The sequence below is a fragment of the Myodes glareolus genome, chromosome 12 (genome assembly GCF_982192425.1).
Source record: "Myodes glareolus chromosome 12, mMyoGla1.1, whole genome shotgun sequence".
Taxonomy (NCBI): Eukaryota; Metazoa; Chordata; class Mammalia; order Rodentia; family Cricetidae; genus Myodes; species Myodes glareolus.
Genome location: NC_142037.1, coordinates 31,854,882 through 31,872,544, shown reverse-complemented (window position 1 = coordinate 31,872,544; position 17,663 = coordinate 31,854,882). Strand labels below are relative to the sequence as shown.

The following is a 17,663-nucleotide window of genomic DNA, read 5'->3' as shown; positions in this document are numbered from 1 at the left end:
AAGGGAAAATGAGTTCTCATCTGGCTTCTGCCTCGTAAGAAAGGGCACTCTAGGGTGACTGACCTCAATCAGTTTTCCTTATCCTCAAAATGGCAGAGACATCTGCCTTGGGAGATGTTTGTCAAAATAGTGATATTACAGACATCAGAAAAGGAAACCATGTGCAGCCTAGCAGGCACCTCATCTAAGTATTTACCAATGAAAAGTCGAAAATATTTGAAAAATATGCCATTTGTTCTGAATATTTAGTTTCATTTCATTTTCTAATGTACTAGGATAAAATAAGCATTGTGTATTGATTGAGTGTATTAATTGCCTTGTATTAAGTATAGTCACCTAGAGAGAATTCAAAGTCTACAGGGAGATATGCATAGGTCAGGTACAGGTACCATGTCATTTATAGGAAGGGTAAGAGCATCCTTAGATGTTGACATCTGCAATGTCTTAGAATGAGTTTCTTGATGACATCGAAGAATGCCTGCCTGCAAAGATAAATATCCTTCCCCTCCCTCCTCCAATCACTGTTTTGAATCTTGGCTAAAGTATTGGTTCTTCTTTTATATGCAGTCCTATAACCACCTGAAATTGACACTACATCTTATAACATGATGGCCGGCTTGTTGGGGTTTCTGTCCCGCCAGGTACCCCAACAAGTTGGCAAGCCCCAAAGAAAATCACCCAGAGGACTCCATAAGATTATAAACTGATTGGCCCATTAGCTCAGGCTGCTTATTAGTTCTTATAACTTATGTTAGCCCATTATTTTTATCTATGATAGCCACATGGCTCAGTACCTTTCACAGCTGGGCAGGTTACATCTTGCTTCTCGGTTGTCTGGGCAGGAATGGAGGAATGGGCTTCCTTCTTTCTAGCATTCTCCTGTTCTCATCGCCCCTCCTCTACTTCCTGTCTGATTGACCCACCTATACTTCCTGCCTGGCCAATCAGCATTTTATTGAAATACATGATTGACAGAATACAGACAATTCTCCTACACCAACATCTTATCTTCGTGACTCTTCTCTCTTGGGCCTCAGGGATCTAGACCTTTGTCCCCTGTATCAGAGGCTCCCTCACTCTAGAACACAGCCTTGCGGTCCTTAGTGGATAGAACTCAGCTATAGCCGCATGGGTACAAAGCCCGGGGGGGGGATTTTTGGAGGTTTTCTACTTTAGTGCAACTGTGTACTAACTTCTGATAGACACATTACTGGGACGGCCAGTGAATTACACCACAGTGAGTTTTAGCTTGTGTTTCTAATCCATGGAACTGCTAAGGGCAATCTTCCCTAGGCCACAAGGGGAAGACTTTATTTAACTGTTTATGGCAGGTTATTTCTATGTAGCAGAGGCTAGCCTCAGCTTGATAATCCTCTTGCATCTGTTCTTGAGTGCTGAGATTATAGCTGTGTGCTACTATGCCCAGCTTAATTAATTTCTTTATACTTTTAATCAGTAAGAAGGGCTTATCCTATTCCACAAGTTAAACTTGCCTTGTCCTGCAAGTCTGTGGGGATTTTGAGAGTACTTTTGTGTGTGTGCTTGTGAGTGTACAGGTGTGTGTACATGTGTGTGTACATGTGTGTGTGTGTCCACCTCAGGTATCATTTTCTGGGTGTTGTCTACCTTATGTTTTGAGACAGAGTCTCTCATTGGTTGGAACTCACCAACGAGGCCAGCATATCCGGTTTGTCTATCTCTACCTTCTCAGCAACGGGATCACAGACCAAACACACCTGGATTGTGCTTTGTTGTTGTTGTTGTTATTGTTGTTGTTGTTGTTGTTGTTGTTGTTTTTAACACAGGCTCTGGGCATCAAACTCTGATCCTCATGCATGCAAGGCAAGAACTGTATTGACTGATTTTCCCCGCTCCCCCACCCTGCAAGAATCCTTTTTGGTGTGTCATTAAATTCATCTCTCTCAGTCTCAACTTGATGCTTCTCTTTTGACAGCCATAAACTCTCTATGTGGAGTTCAAAGGCATGGATGGGCAGGGACAACTAGAACAGTCGTCTACCCCCACCAGATTCTTGTGGGCATTTGGTCAACAAGAACTGTTTGAAAACTTGTGAATTCCACACACACCTCCCCTCCTCCCCTGTCCCCATTATCACCTGGCCTGCTCATTACTCTCTCAAGAAGATGGGGTGAGAACTCAGTCAAATGTCCAGACAAAACCCTGGTTGGTTACAGCTCCAGGCTTTTCTACCCAAGAACTAATTTTTTTTTATTCCACCTGTTTGAAAGTGGGGCAGTCAGGGAAGAGTTAAGTCTGGGCCAGAAGACGACAGAGTTTGGTTTCTGAACCACCTTCCCATGCAGAGAGCAGCAAGCTCCTCTGCAGAGAGCAGCAAGCTCCTCTGAGGGTCTGTGGCTTGCCCTGTGTTTCCATGCACCTGGTACTTGTGTCTCCTGCAGTGCTGCGTGGAGAAACCACTGCATGACCGAGGCTGGGTGTCAAAGGTCAGAGGTTTGCTGGCAATCAGGAACCCTGAAAACTGTCTTCCTTGCCCCAAGTCTTATACTCTCCAGACAGGGGAAGGTTGGACTGCACTCTCAAGAGCCAGCAGCCCCCGATTTCTCCCCAGTTCTGCTTTCAGACGGATCATACCAGTAGTTGAGATTGGCCAGGATGGAAACAGTCACACCAGAGAAATTGGCACATGCTGTGAAACAGGGCATCCCCGTGCCCAGCCAGTACCTCGGCGCTCAGCCAGGCTTTACCCTAACTGCTCCTGTTGCCTCTGAGGTTACACTATGAGGAAAGGAGACCCTCCTCCCCCCACCCACAGCGGGGGCGGGGTGGCTCTCTCCTGGACCCTGGACTAGACATAAACCACACCCAAACACCTATTTTCCCAGAGAGATCCTTTATTAGGCGGGGAAGAGAAGTTAAATTGGCTGCTTTCTGACTCAGCAGAAAACAACAGCGGATGATTTTGTAGGGGTAATTTTTCCCCCCAGAGAGGGTTTCTCTGTGGCTTTAGGAGCCTGTCCTGGAACTAACCCTTGTAGACCAGACTGGGCTCAAACTCACAGAGATCTGCGTACCTCTGCCTCCCGAATGCTGGGATTAAAGGCATGCACTACCACCACCCGGCTGCAGATGTAATTTTTAAGAGGAAAAGAAGAGGAGGTCTGTGTGAGAATGGGCTAGGGTGTGGTGGTAAAGGATCTAGGGGGTGAAGGAAAAGGGGAAGGGGAAGGGGAAGGAGGCGTATTTTTCCCGGGGGATAAAGGACTGCCTCTGGGTAGAGAGAAGACAGACATGACACACGGGAAAATGGCAGTTTATGACGGTAAAGGGGGAAACCCTGTGTTAGGATGATGTGTTTAATTTTAATTGGACATGTTAATTAGGTGAGCCAAAGGGGGCTTCTGATTGCTGGACCTTGATAGTCAGCCTCAGGAAAAAGAGGAAGCTGAATACTGGAATAGACCTCAGTGGCTAGCTTTAGGAATGTCATCTAATGGTTTTTAGCATGGCAGGGAGAAGGGGGAAGGGCAAGGCCTGCCACAACCGAATACTGCAGTGGGCTAGTGTCCCTTCAGTGGGTGACCCTATTACAAGGCATGTGCTTATTAAAGATAAAGCCTTCCCCCACCATATGAAGTTCAAATTCTTTAATAACATGTTGTCATCTCCTGGGCTTGTTTCTCAGTGACCCTTCTCCCACTCTTATCCCCAGTTCAGTGCGTCATTTTGTTTCCTTATCTTCTGGGTCATACTTTCCAGACTCCCAAAGTCCAGTGGGCAGGTCCTGCTCAGGGTTTGTCCAGCAGAACACTTAGGGATGCTTTGGGGCCTGTATCATGCTGTGACAGGCGTGTGTCTGTGTGTGTGTGTCTGTGTGTGTGTCTGTGTGTGTGTGTCTGTGTGTGTGTGTCTGTATCTCTATGTGTATGTCTCTGTGTGTGTCATACATGCTAAATTCTCTCTTTTCTTTTCTGCTTGCCTCCATGTCATCAAGCCCTAGTAAGGCTCCAGAGATACAGAAAAGTGGAGAGAAGGTGGGGAAAGAGGGAGAGGAGAGGAAGGGAGAAAGGGAAAGAAAAGATGTTTAAAAAAAAGAAGAGTAGAAGGAGGGAAGAAGAGAAGGAAGGAGAAATGCCAGCCACATATCGCTCATGAACTGGCAAACAAGTGGATTGTGATTCTCAAGCTTCATTATCCTTACTGCTATTATTATTTTGGTGTTTGTGTTTGCATGTCTCTGAGCATGTGTGTGCAGTTGCATGTGCTCATGTGGGAACACCCATGTAGAAGCCAGAGGTCAACCTCAGATGCCATCCTACAGGACCCTTGGTATTTCTGAGGAAGGGTCTCTCACTGAACCTGGAGCTCGCTGACCAGGTTAGGCTGTGAGCCCCGGGGTCTTCCTATCTCTGCCTTCCCGGTGCTGGAATTTTAACTGTGTGTCCCGTATTGTATGTGGGTGTCCGGGATTGAACTCAGATCCTCATGCTTGTGCCGCAAGCACCAACTGAGCTTGCTCCAGCCCCTGCGAGGCTTGAGGGGAGGTCTCATTCCACAGCTGGAGCTTTTCCTTCCTCTCTCTGGGTTCTGGAATCACAGGCAGGCACCACCATGAGCGCTAGGGATTGTGGGAAGCAGCAGGACCCAGAGGTCAACCGGGAAGGTGATGAACCTGGTCAGCAACAAGAACCAAGCATTGAACTAATGGGGAGACCAGAGGTTCCCTTAACAAGAGAGTAAGGTGTTGTCTCCATTGCTCTCTCTGCCCTCCAGAAAGCCAGTCCAAGCCAGCTGACCCACAGGGGTGCAGGTGCTGGTTAACAGAAGACTCCAAGTGGGTAATGGGTGTGGAGGTGGGGAGCTGAAAATGTGGTAGAGCCTCAAATGCTTTTTGAATTGCCCTGAATTACAGCTGCTATTAATCACAACCTTCTTGATTTATTCCCTGAAAAGAAGGGAAAAGATTAACCAAATGACAGGCCAGGGGTCCTGGAGCTGTAGAACGCTGGCCCCCGCAGGAACCCGGGATCTGAAAGGACCAAAGTTAGTGTGTACAGCATGGAGCCCATGGGGCCCAGGCGTGCCCAGGAGCTCAAGAATGGTTCCCCAAGACTGAGAGGTCATTGCAATTAGTTAAGTGCCTGTGCCCAGCAGGCCCCAAGATAGGAAAGGCCTGCCTTCCCCATTTTGTTGATGTGGAAATGGCCAGGGGAAGTGACTCAGAGACAGAGTGGAAACAAAGTATGTCTCTCGTGACATTCTGACTTCTGCTGGTCTGAGTGGCTGGCGCTTGGACTGTCTCCCGTGGGCTTTCCTTCCATGGAACATGCTTCTTCTGTGTTCTCAGGTCAGGCAGGGGAACTTGTGTGGGCAGAGTGGGAACTGGGGGTTGGGGCGGCTTTCCAGGTAGACAGATGGGCAGAAGAAGGCAACGGTGGTTAAGAAGGCAGTCTTTGTGCTGCAGAAACTGAGAGGGCTGTGGAGGCCTCCTCATTTACCACTGATCAGAATTTTGAAAACCAGACCTTGCTGTTAAATTAGGTTTCCAGTCCTTTCTTTGACTAATTCCCAGGGAGAGAGAGAGAGAGAGAGAGAGAGAGAGAGAGAGAGAGAGAGAGAGAGAGAGAGAAAGAACATGTGCCAAGGAAGGACTGTATTGCAAAGCTTCTGATACTTCAGGTAGATTGTGTAGATAGAAAACATTAGCCTCATGTCCTAGTAGAGGAAACAGGGAGCTAGAAACATCACCTGGTTCAGGTAGCATAGCTGTAAGCTGCAGAGATCTCAGACCAAAATTACCAAAATATTACTGCTGGCATTTCATCAATGAATGACCATTATAAATTACAGGGGAGAAGAATGTGTGATGTGAGAATTAGAGGCTATTTTTCAAACTGGAGTACATGAAACACCGGGAGTGGTAGCCGATTCCTGTGACCCCTGAACTCAGAATGCCAAGCAGGATACTGTGCAGGTTTAAGACTAGACTGGGCCATGTATAAGTTCCAGGGCATGTCTCAAACAAACAAAGAAACAAACAAAAGCATGGTGATACACACCCGTACTCCCAGCTCTAGAGAGGTGGGGCTCTGAGGACCAAGAGTCTGAGGTTGGAAGCTGGGTGATGGAGTTGGAATCCCCAGCATCCTTGGCTGCATGTGTCTGTAATCACAGCATGGTGGGGACAGAGATAAGTGTGCCAGGAGCTCACTAGACAGCTAACCTGTTTGACAATGTTCACCAAGCAGAGAACTTTCTTTCCCTGTTTTGTGTGTCTCTGGATCCCTAGAACCTTCCCTGGGCTGGGAACACAGAGCTTGGTACTATGGCTAAGTCGTCTGAAAGGAATTTATATCCCTCTTCAGCCCCTCCTCCTTTGAACAGGTAGCTGGCATGCCATTTGGGAAGAGCATAATTGAATTTCTTCCAGAAGATTATCAGGAACTTGGAGACTGAGTAGCCCCTGGAGTACCCTTTGAAAGTTTGGACCAAAACGTTCTTATGGCCAATCAAAATGTTTCCTGTTTTAATCTGAGCCCATTTCCTTGCGTTTGTTTTTCTTTGCCTGTGGTCTGGGCAGCTCTGGGGGCTGGGAGGTGTGCTGAAGCCTAGGGCGGCTCAGAGCCAGGATTTCACTGGTGCCATGGTATGGACTTGCCTTGGACAGCACTTGGAGGGCCGGGAACAGACCAGGACACAGGGTGGAGTGGTCACCAGGGCCAGGAGAGCCAAGAGGTCTGGAGAAAGGGGTGGGACTTTGGCTCAGGAGCTGAGGGTCAGAGAACTTTGTGATCACTGAAAGCCAGAAACAGGCTAAGGCTACAGATGAGAAATTGGAGCCCTCAGGAGGCTGAGCAAGTTTGATAGCCAGCAATGGTTGCCTCTGGTGGAATGTTCTCATCTTGTGCTGACTTGGAATTCAGTGATATACACTGGTAGCTTGAAATCTGCCATGGTGGGAATAGTTACACCATGGGGGGGTAATAGATGGAAGATGTAAACTTCCCCCATAGAAAGCTACAGGGGGAATGAACAAAATACAGAAATGTAGTAGGCACATAAGAGTTTGGAATGTTCCTGTATTGGCAAGGGACAGCCGTGGGGGACAGCTTGGTTTTGTGTCCTGTTGCTAACAATGCGCTTTCACTACTTCTCTTCCTTCATCTTCTTGGGTCTTGTAGAAGGGACACAGGGTATTATTGTCTCCATGTTGGAGGTGGAGAAAAGTTAAGTTGTTTCATAGGATCTTGGAAATTGGGACAGGGGCACGGGCAGAGTGAGCAGGGGAGACTGGAAAATCGAGGGTGAATCTCAGACCAGGAGAACTGGCTTCCCTAAATTATACCTTCCAGTCACTCTGCTTCAGAAGAGTAATTCTTTGGATAATTCATTGCAGTCTGCTATCTGCTGAGGGGAGTCTGGGCTACAATCGTGTGTTAGGAGAGATATGGGCACCACCTTGTGGGTTGGGGGTCTTTGAACTCAAATCCTATGTTTTCCTTCTTGGTTCTTCTAGGACCGGTAGAGACAATGTCTCACAGGAACGCCCAGGATTGTTTCTGGGTTGGTAAATGCTGGCTGGCACATTGTGCTTGTAGAGTTTTGTCACCGGTGGGGTGGTACTGCCTCTGTGAGTGCATGTGTGCACATGTGTGTATGTGTGTGATGTTAGGGATTGAATCCAGATCCTTGGACATGCTGGACAAGAACTCCAGCCCTCAAGTTCACTTCTTAACAGGCATGAATCCTTGACCACCATCTTAAACCTTCTCAGATATATTTTCCCACCTGTCAAATGGGCTTCTTTGTTCCTGCCTATCTGTCAGGATTGATAGGCAAAGTGTGTGTGTGTTAAGATTTTTCTAGAATTCATAGCCATTCTGGAAGTCCCTACTGCAAATGTATTTTCTCAGGGACAAAATGCAGAACTGAGAGTCCCACAGGAGCCTAAAGGTAAAAGCAGACTGTGGGTGACCAGAATGACTTTGCTAAAATATTTCTGTCAGAGCTGTGTGGGCCACAAGCCTGCTGGGCCAGGGGAAACTGCTCAAGATCAGATGGCCACATCCTCTGGGCTTACAGGCAATGTATGACTTGTCAGCTGGTGTGGGTGCTGGTCGGTAAGAGGCAAACTATTCATATTTGGTCATGGTCAGGTTGGGGGACAAGATGTTCACTGAGCTAGACACTGTTGTGGTCAAGTTGGGAGATGGGTGTGGCTCTCATTTTCATCAGGCTGTGGTTTCTCATTGGTGTACCTTTAAATATATTATAGTATTTATATAATATGTATATATATATATATATATATATATATTTGATTTTTAAGAGTAGTTTTAGGCTTACAGCAAAATTGCAGGAAATGTAAAGAATTCCCATAATGCTGCCCATTGGCTTCTCCTGTTACCAGCATCTCACACCAAGGTGGGACAGTCGTTACGGCCCGTGAAGATCTGCTGGTGCCGCTGTGGCCTTCTCTGCAGTTTAACATCAGAGTTCATCCTTCCCATGCCTCCTGTGAGAGAGACAGGTGTGGAAAGGTCCTTGCCTGCCATTATGGAATCACCATGAACATTTCCATTGTCCTAGTGTTCTCTGAGCTGTCATCCTTCCCCCTCTCCTCACGTCAGCAACTGCCAGTCTTAAAACTCTCTCCCGACTTTTGCTTTTCCACAATTGGAGCCACAGAGGATGTATGTAGAGTCTTCTCCCACTTAAAAAAATATCCGTTTAGCAGGGTATGGGACCAGCTTGGATCCCAGCACTCAGGGCGCCGAGGCAGGCAGATCTCTGCTAGTCTGAGGTCAGGTTGGCATGCACACTGAGACCCTGTCTCAAAGAAAAATAAAAAGACTTAAGGTTCTTCCATGTATCTCGTGGTTTGAACACTCTTCTCTCTTTGTGTGTGTTTGTGTAGGTGTGCACGCACATGTTTGTATAAAGGAGGGTGGCACATGTGTGTGGGAGTATGTGTGTACCAGTGTGCATGTGCATATAGAGACTTGATCCTAACAATGGAGTATCATCTACCTTCTTTGAAACAAGGCCTCTCATTGGCCTGGAACTCACCAAGTAGGCTAGTCTGACTGGCCAGTATACCCCAGGGATCTTCCGGCATATCCATGCATCTTGGCTAGTTTCACATTTTGGCAATTACCGATGAGTGTAACATGAGGGCCTGCTTATTGGGGTTTCTGTCCTGCCCAGTTCTTACAGTCATTAGGTCCCAAAGAATTATACAGAAGGTCTTCATAAGTTATAAAACTGATTACCCCATTAGCTCAGGCTTCTTATTCTTATAACTTATATTAACCCATTATTCTAGTATATGTTAGTCACATGGCTCAGTACCTTTTTCAGCGGGGCAGGGCACATCCTGCTTCTTCTGTGTCTAGACAGGACTGCAGGAAGAGCTTCCTTCTTCCCAGAATACTCCTGTTCTCATTGCCCACCTCTACTTCCTGTCTGGTTGTTCCTCCTATACTTCCTGCCTGGCTACTGGCTGATCAGCATTTATTTAAAATATAATTGACAGAATACAGAATTATCCCGCACCAGATGAGACTGCCATCACCTCCACAAGCAGGTGTTATGTGTAGCTGTTAAGTTTTCTACTTCTTTGAATAAATAACGAGGGGCGCAGTCCCTTGTTTCCTTCTATAAAAGATGGTAAGGCTGTCTCCGAAAACTGGCTGCCACATTCAGGGTCCCCACATTCTCACCCTCTTGGCTAGCTCTTGCTATATGAGCGGCTGTAGTAGCTTGGGCTCGGAACCATCTGAAGGTCTCATTCCTAAGTCCCTGCCACTTGGCCCCGGTCCTGTCTAGGCACAGGCTTCAACCTTTCCATCTTTATCTTCAAGCCGGGGTTGCTTCCTCCACTCTTCTTATCAGTCAGTGACACACATGTGTAGTAGTATTTCAATTGTATTTTAATAAACAAAGACCGCCTGAAGATCCAATTCACACATGACACATGGATGTGGAGGGGTCCCCAGTTCTCACTATTAGCGTTTGAATCTTACCGATACCTTAGACCTATTTAAAGTAGTCGCTCATACTGTTCCCCAGCATTCCAGGGGCATCTGGGGTGTCTAGGACAGCCCGTCTGAAGTTGTGGCCCTTTGAATGAGGATGCTACTTAGACTGAAAAGACACCCCGTGGGATTGCCAAAGACTCAGATGTGCCCTGCTCTCTACATTATGGATGCAGGGGGTTGTCTGTTGTGTGCCAGGTCTCCTCATGGTCTCGCAAAGATCCACCTGCTGGCCTTCGCCGTTAGCACTGGGATTTCTGTCTCTATTGGCTCATGCTGCTCCAACAAGACAGCCTGGCTTCCAAACAAACAAACAAACAAACAAACAAAAAAAAACGTTTGGGGCTAAAATGCAAGGTTGAGGTGCCAGCATGATCAGGTTTGGGTGAGGCCCTCTTCCTGGGTACACATTGTTGACCTCTTGCTGTGGCAGAAAGAGGGTGACAAAGCTCCCTCAGGTTCCTTTTGAAAGAACCCTAATCCTACTCATTGGGGCTCTACAGCTCAACATTCGTACCTGTTAAAGGAACGGCAGGCCGCTTCCCGCTGCCCGCCCGGTTAGCTTTACCCAAAATAATTACATGGAAACTGTATTCTTTTAATCACTGCCTGGCCCATTACCTCCAGCCTCTTATTGGCTAACTCTCACATCTTGTTTTAACCCGTATTTAGTAATCTGTGTAGCACCACGAGGTGGTGGCTTACCAGGAAAGATCCTAACCTGTGGCTGTCTCGGAGAGAAGAATCATGGGGACTGCCTCACTGCCTTCTTCCTCCCAGCATTCTGTTCTGTTTACTCCGCCTACCTAATTTTCTGTCCTATCAAAAGTCAAGGCAGTTTCTTTATTAACCAATGAAAGTAACACATAGAAAGACCTACCTATATCACGTATCTCCTCATAGCAGCGTCTTGGGGGTTAGAATTTGAGTATATGAACATAAAAGTTGTTGCAAACATTCAGTGCCCTGCAGGTAAGGTCAGGTCCCTGGGGTCAAGTGTTGTAGGTCACTCCACTGCCCCGGTCAGATGCCTGTCTCAGAATCTTCCTTGTGAGAGCCTTGAACAAATTACAATGTCCAAATAGATGTCTGTCAGACCTAACAGATCCTGAAGCCGGCAGGCCCGCATGACTTGCTGAATTCTATGCAGTTGCTTCTTTGTGTTCCCGACTAGGACTATGCTGTTTAGGGACAAAGCATGTTCCTCATCTCAGTCCTAAAACAGCGTTGCCATCATCCCTTCTGGATCCCCTCAGGCCTGCCTCTTCGGTATTCTCGCTTATCCCCCAGCTGCCAGCTCTGCATCATTGCTGAAAGGCTTTCTGACCTCTCCCTTGTGCAGAACTGACTGGAAGTGCCGGGGACACTGAGCGTAAGAAGTGGGAATAGATGCTCCCAGATACCCCTATTTTCGAGGAGTGAGATATGTTCCATCGGGGCCCTCCAGTTCCGAGCAGGTTGAAACTGGGCTTCCACAAAGGCACCCTCAGCGCCCAGCTCTCTCTTTGTCTGTCCTCCCTTCCATGTTACATTGTTCTCATACTCCCAGGGGTGCTTCCTGCAGAAACCCCTCAACTAACTTCTGGATTCCTTCTAGATCAAGGGGAATTCAGATAGATTGTTACTGCAGAGCAGGGTCCAGAATGCGTAGTAGAAAGGGGTGTGCAAATACAGATCGACTTCTAGAACATACACACAAGTTCTCCTCTCTGTTAGTATCGTCCCAAGCTGTAGCTGCCCTTGTGAGTGCTGAGCCCACTGCTCCCCGTTTCTGCCTGCCCTGACCTAAGTGGCATGTCTTGTTTCTTCCCACATCCTATGCCACTTCCTTTGTCCCTTCCTAAATGAATCTCCTTTTCTGATGTTGTCGTGTGTGTGAATGTTATAGGTACACTTTTGTGGGAGTCTGTACACATGTACATGTGGGGTGTGTGTGCACGCATACAAGTAGAGGTCAGAGGTAAACTTTGAATGTCTTCCTCATTCACTTTCCATTTTATTCCTGGAGACAAGGTCTCTTGTTGAATGGAGAGCTCATGGGGTCAACTAGACTAGCCAGCAAGCTCCAGAGCCCCGCCTGCTTCTCTCCCGCTGCCCCCAGTGCTGGGGTCATGGGAGCACACCACCATGTCTGGCCTTTATGAGGGTGCTGGTCCTCTTAACTCAGGCACTCGTATTTGCACAGAAACCATCTGATTGGCCGAGCCACCTCCCCAGTCTCTGTTATTTTGTTTTAAAGGTGTAGTTCCTTAGAGTTAATGACTGATCAACTCTTTTCTGGTTCCAGGCTCAATATAAATAAGTAACCGTAGGCCATGTTCTGCTTCTAAAATACTTGATTCTGTATTTGTAATACTGCCAGCTCTATCATGTGTGTCCCTCCACCCCCCATCCCTGCCCTGGTTCCTGGTCTAGACAATTCCCCCTAAAGCCACACTCATGTGAGAAGGGGCACTTTTTGTCTCAATATCTCAGTACTAGGGCCTAACTCATTCTGGAACATGCTGGATGGTTTTTGTTTTGAGACAAGGTTCTGTAGCCCAGGCTGGCCTCACATTTATGGCAATCTCTCTTCCCGGGCTCCCCAAGTGCCGAATTGACAGGTGGGAGCCATCACACCCAACTTCAACGTGATTGTTTTAGAAAAATTGTTGGAAAATTAAGAACACCAAGTCATCATCACAGACACACTCAAGGCCAGCACTGGGGACAGAGCCTGGAAGTATGTCGGGGACCCCGGGATGAGCCTTAGCAAATGTTGCCGATGCATAGTTACAACTAACAGCTTTCCTCCCTTCCTTTGGAGACTTCCTGCTTTATAATTGTATTGATGTAGTTTTTAGCATGTGTGTGTGTGTGTGTGTGTGTGTGTGTGTGTGTGTGTGCCGTCATACCCATGTGCATATGTAGGCTCACATGCCAGAGTACAGACTGCTTTCTGAAGTAAATTCTCTCATGCTGCCTTGTGGATTGAGGATGGAGCATGTGACGTGGCTTTCGATCAACAGAGTAAGTCCTTGGTAGCTCTGTGTCATGCAGAGGCTAGGGTAAGCGCAGCTGAGATTTGGGGTGAGTTTCTTACAGTTTACAAGGATTCATAGTTTACTTCTGTGTCAAGGCAGGCAGCCGCCCGTACTGGCTGCCTCGTGCAGACGCCCAGGCTATCCCCACCTGTCATGCAAAACAACTTTCCCCACTAAACAGTGGGGAGGGGGGCTTCCCCGCTTGCTGGACCTTCCTGTGATACTGGATACTCTACGTGATGAGTTCCTATGAGATCCAAGCATCCTACGTGAAAATCCTGGCTCGTATTCAGGTTGTGGGCAGACCAGCCAGCTAATGGCCTGGTCGTGATCTGGGCACTCTGCCGTCTTCTTTGTTCATTTCCTTGGGGCCATCTAGTCCCAAGTTCTGTTTCTTCTCAGATTTTCCTCCCCGCTCCTGTTCCCCTCCTCCCATTTGTTGGTGTCTCTCCCTCCCTATCTTTTCTTCTGTGCTGTGTCATGCTGCGGCCGCCTCCTCCGACAGCTGCTGCATGTGCTAAGTGTGGGCCTCTTGCCTGGAAGTCAGTGTCAGCGGAGAACAGGGCGGGAGACGGGTCCACTAGAAGACAGAGCCTCGAGTCTGGATTTTACACCTGGATATTTGGCAACTGACTCCTCCACCTCACAGGAGGCAGTCGGGACCAAGAGAACAGGCTGTGGCCTCAGTCATGGAGCTTAGGGGTGTGCCAGTCTGGGAGATGAGGTCTGTGAGCTCACTCTGGGGCTGTCTCTGTTGTCTCTGCAGGACTGCAATGTGCCGGTCCTAGCTGCTGCCTGAGAGGATGTCCGGGGTGTCTGAGCCCCTGAGTCGAGTAAAAGTGGGCACCTTACGCCGGCCCGAGGGCCCCCCGGAGCCCATGGTGGTGGTCCCAGTAGACGTAGAGAAGGAAGACGTGCGCATCCTCAAGGTCTGCTTCTACAGCAATAGCTTCAACCCAGGGAAAAACTTCAAGCTGGTCAAATGTACAGTGCAGACGGAGATCCAGGTAAGTGTGGAGGGTGTGCTTTTCTAAACTGATCTGGCCCTCCAACATCCTGGGCAGGAAAGCAGTCTTTTCTGACCCCAGCAGGCTCTTCTAGCACTCTCTAGGCAGGGGGCAGGTTGGCATCAGGAGAGATGTTTTCAGCTTGCTGTGCCAGCCTCCTCTAAGTATGCACGCTCCACTTCTTTAGGCAGGATCACAATGTACTGGCTGATTTTAACCTGCATTTATTGCACACTTACTGTATGAGTCCATGTTGTCGGCCTCTCAACATACGTGATATGGAATTCTCCCATGAGTGGACACAATGAGAACACACCATTCTCTTCCAGAACACCCCTTCAACATAATGAGAAGGGAAGAGAAATTGCTCCTCAGAAGAGTCCCTCAGAGGGCTCACAATTTGAACAAAGGAACTTGGGAACCTTGGGGAAGTCTCCCCAAATCCAAGGAAACTAAATTGGCTCTGTGTCACCAGCTCTTCTAAAGTCTCAAAAGTCAGTCTCCATAAACTTCACCTGTGGCCTCTTTCGTTAGTGCTATGGTGGTCCTGGCTGCAAGGGTCATGTGCTGTCTCTCACAGAGCACGCCATGCTTCACACACCACAGCGGAATGCATTGATGAGCGGGCCGTCCCTTCCAGTGAGCACCCTTGCTGGGGTTCCGTGGACTCCTGTGTCTTGTAGTTGATCTGAGTAGGGTCTTCTTTTCTCAGTCCATGGTTTCTGATGAGAAAGTGTGAGCCTGTAAGAGAGGAGGCCCTGCCCACCTTACAGGAGGGACTTTCCCTCGCTCCTCGGCTGACACTAGAGTCTCGCTCGGGGGCACCATTTCTGTACATAGCTGATGCCAGCCACTGCTAGCTCAACTCAGTTATTTATCATCCAAAAGTTAATATGATTGCCAAGGGGAGGAAATGGTGGATGATGGCAAGAAGGCTGTCTCAGTGAATACACGGGCTTCACAAGCAGCATGAGCTATATTTATAGATGTCCAAAGGAAAGGTGACCACAGTCATGGAAGGTGTAGAGCACTCACCTGGGCAATCTGGAGGTGGGCAGGAGCTAGGGGATAGCATAGAGTTGCTGTTGGTTTGGTTTCTAGGCAGGGTCTTGCTGTATAGCCCAGTTTGGCTTCACACTCACTCTAGCCCAGACTAATCGTGAACTCATGATCCCTGTACCTCAGCCTCTTGAGGGCTGGTGTTACAGCACTAGTATTACTGTACAGTATGTACAGGATCCCACACATAGTTCTGAAGCAGGGGAGTTCTTCCTGGGGGTTGTGTGTTGGCTCTGCAGGTACTTATTTCTTTATTTGTATTGATTTTTATTGAGCTCTACATTTTTCTCTGCTCCCCTCCCTGCCTCTCCCCTTCCCCTTCAACCCTCCCCCAAGGTCCCCATGCTTCCAATTTACTCAGGAGATCTTGTCTTTTTCTACTTCCCATGTAGATTAGATCTATGTATGTCTCTCTTAGTGTCCTCATTGTTGTCTAAGTTCCCTGGGATTGAGGTCTGTAGTCTGGGTTTCTTTGCTTTATGTTTAAAAACCCCCTATGAGTGAGTACATGTGATAATTGTCTTTCTGTATCTGGGTTACCTCACTCAAAATAATGTTTTCTAGCTCCATCCATTTTCCTGAAAATTTCAAAATGTTGTTATATTTTCTTCTGTGTAGTGCACATTGTGTAAATGTACCACATATTCCTTATCCATTCTTCAGTAGAGGGGCATTTAGGTTGTTTCCAGGTTCTGGCTATGACAAACAATGCTGCTGTGAACATAGTTGAGTATATGTCCTTGTGGCACGATTGAGCATTCTTTGGGTATATACCCAAAAGTGGTATTACTGGGTCTTGAAGAAGGTTGTTTCCTAATTTTCTGAGAAATCATGACACTGACATCCAAAGGTGCTGTACCAGCTTGCATTCCCACTGGCAATGCAGAAGTGTTCCCTTTTCCCCACAACCTCTCCAGCATGAGTTGTCATCAGTGTTTTTGATCTTGGCCATTCTTACAGGTGTAAGATGGAATCTCAGAGTTGTTTTGATTTGCATTTCTCTGATGACTAAGGATGTTGAACATTTCCTTAAGATAAGCTCTGCAGGTATTTAAGGGCAGAGTGCACAACAGGCCTATTGTAAGGGCAGTGGACCCAAGCTCAAGAACAGCTAAGAGTGTCTGGAGGGGCACAGGGACAGGGAGGGATAACTCTCTTCTAGGAACTTATATCCAAGCCTTTGACCTTTCCTGCTTACAATGCTTCCAATGGGCAGAACATCACCTTCTAATGTCATTTTGTCATTACGGTCTGTGACTTTAAAGCCCCTTGGACTTCAGTCCAGTGGAGCTCCATCTAGGTTGCTTGAGTGGGCTTGGACCTGAGTACTTAATGAATCTGTGTGCAGATTCTCTCAATGGGAGCCTGCCCAGCTGTTGCTCTGCTGGACGAACTAGAGATGATAGCTAAGGAGTACCTAGCACATAATAGGTCCCAGAACCAGAACTGTTGGTTGTATGATAGGTGCGGAGTACCTAGCACATAGTAGGTCCCTGGAACCAGAACTGTTGGTTATATGATAGGTGTGGAGTACCTAACACAGAGTAGATCCCAGAGCCAGAACTGTTGGTTGTATGATAGGTGAGGAGTACCTAGCACATAGTAGGTCCCTGGAACCAGAACTGTTGGTTGTATGATAGGTGAGGAGTACCTAGCACATAGTAGGTCCCTGGAACCAGAACTGTTGGTTATATGATAGGTGAGGAGTACCTAGCACATAGTAGGTCCCAGAACCAGAACTGTTGGTTGTATGATAGGTGAGGAGTACTTAGCACATAGTAGGTCCCTGAACCCAGAACTGTTGGTTATATGATAGGTGAGAAGTACCTAGCACATAGTAGGTCCCAGAACCAGAACTGTTGGCTGTATGATAGGTGAGGCGTATCTAGCACATAGTAGGTCCCTGGAACCAGAACTGTTGGTTATATGATAGGTGAGAAGTACCTAGCACATAGTAGGTCCCAGAACCAGAACTGTTGGCTGTATGATAGGTGAGGAGTACCTAGCACATAGTAGGTCCCAGAACCAGAACTGTTGGCTGTATGATAGGTGAGGAGTACTTAGCACATAGTAGGTCCCTGAACCCAGAACTGTTGGTTATATGATAGGTGAGAAGTACCTAGCACATAGTAGGTCCCTGGAACCAGAACTGTTGGTTGTATGATAGGTGAGGAGTACCTAGCACATAGTAGGTCCCTGGAACCAGAACTGTTGGTTATATGATAGGTGAGGAGTACCTAGCACATAGTAGGTCCCAGAACCAGAACTGTTGGTTGTATGATAGGTGAGGAGTACTTAGCACATAGTAGGTCCCTGAACCCAGAACTGTTGGTTATATGATAGGTGAGAAGTACCTAGCACATAGTAGGTCCCAGAACCAGAACTGTTGGCTGTATGATAGGTGAGGCGTATCTAGCACATAGTAGGTCCCTGGAAGCAGAGCTATTGGTTGTCTGTTCTGTCATTGCCCTGCACAGCTATCTCTGAGATCTGCTAACTTCCCAGAGGGGGGGGGGGACATCTCTTTTTTTTTTATTTAGCCACTCATATATTTTATT

General features: G+C 47.6%; 1 protein-coding gene across 6 annotated transcripts in view; it reads left to right on the top strand.

Moving 5' to 3' along the window:
* Positions 1-17,663, top strand: part of Ptk2b (protein tyrosine kinase 2 beta) — a 126,844-nt gene that overhangs the window by 53,638 nt on the left and 55,543 nt on the right. For 5 of the 6 annotated variants that reach the window (XM_048421737.3, XM_048421736.3, XM_048421735.3 and 2 more), the window contains exon 2: positions 13,806-14,046. In XM_048421737.3, coding sequence (XP_048277694.2) covers positions 13,843-14,046 — 204 coding nt within the window. In that variant the 5' untranslated portion in view covers positions 13,806-13,842. Of the gene's footprint in view, positions 1-5,211; positions 5,327-13,805; positions 14,047-17,663 lie in introns of those variants that run through there. The other variant, XM_048421734.3, reaches the window with a different exon arrangement.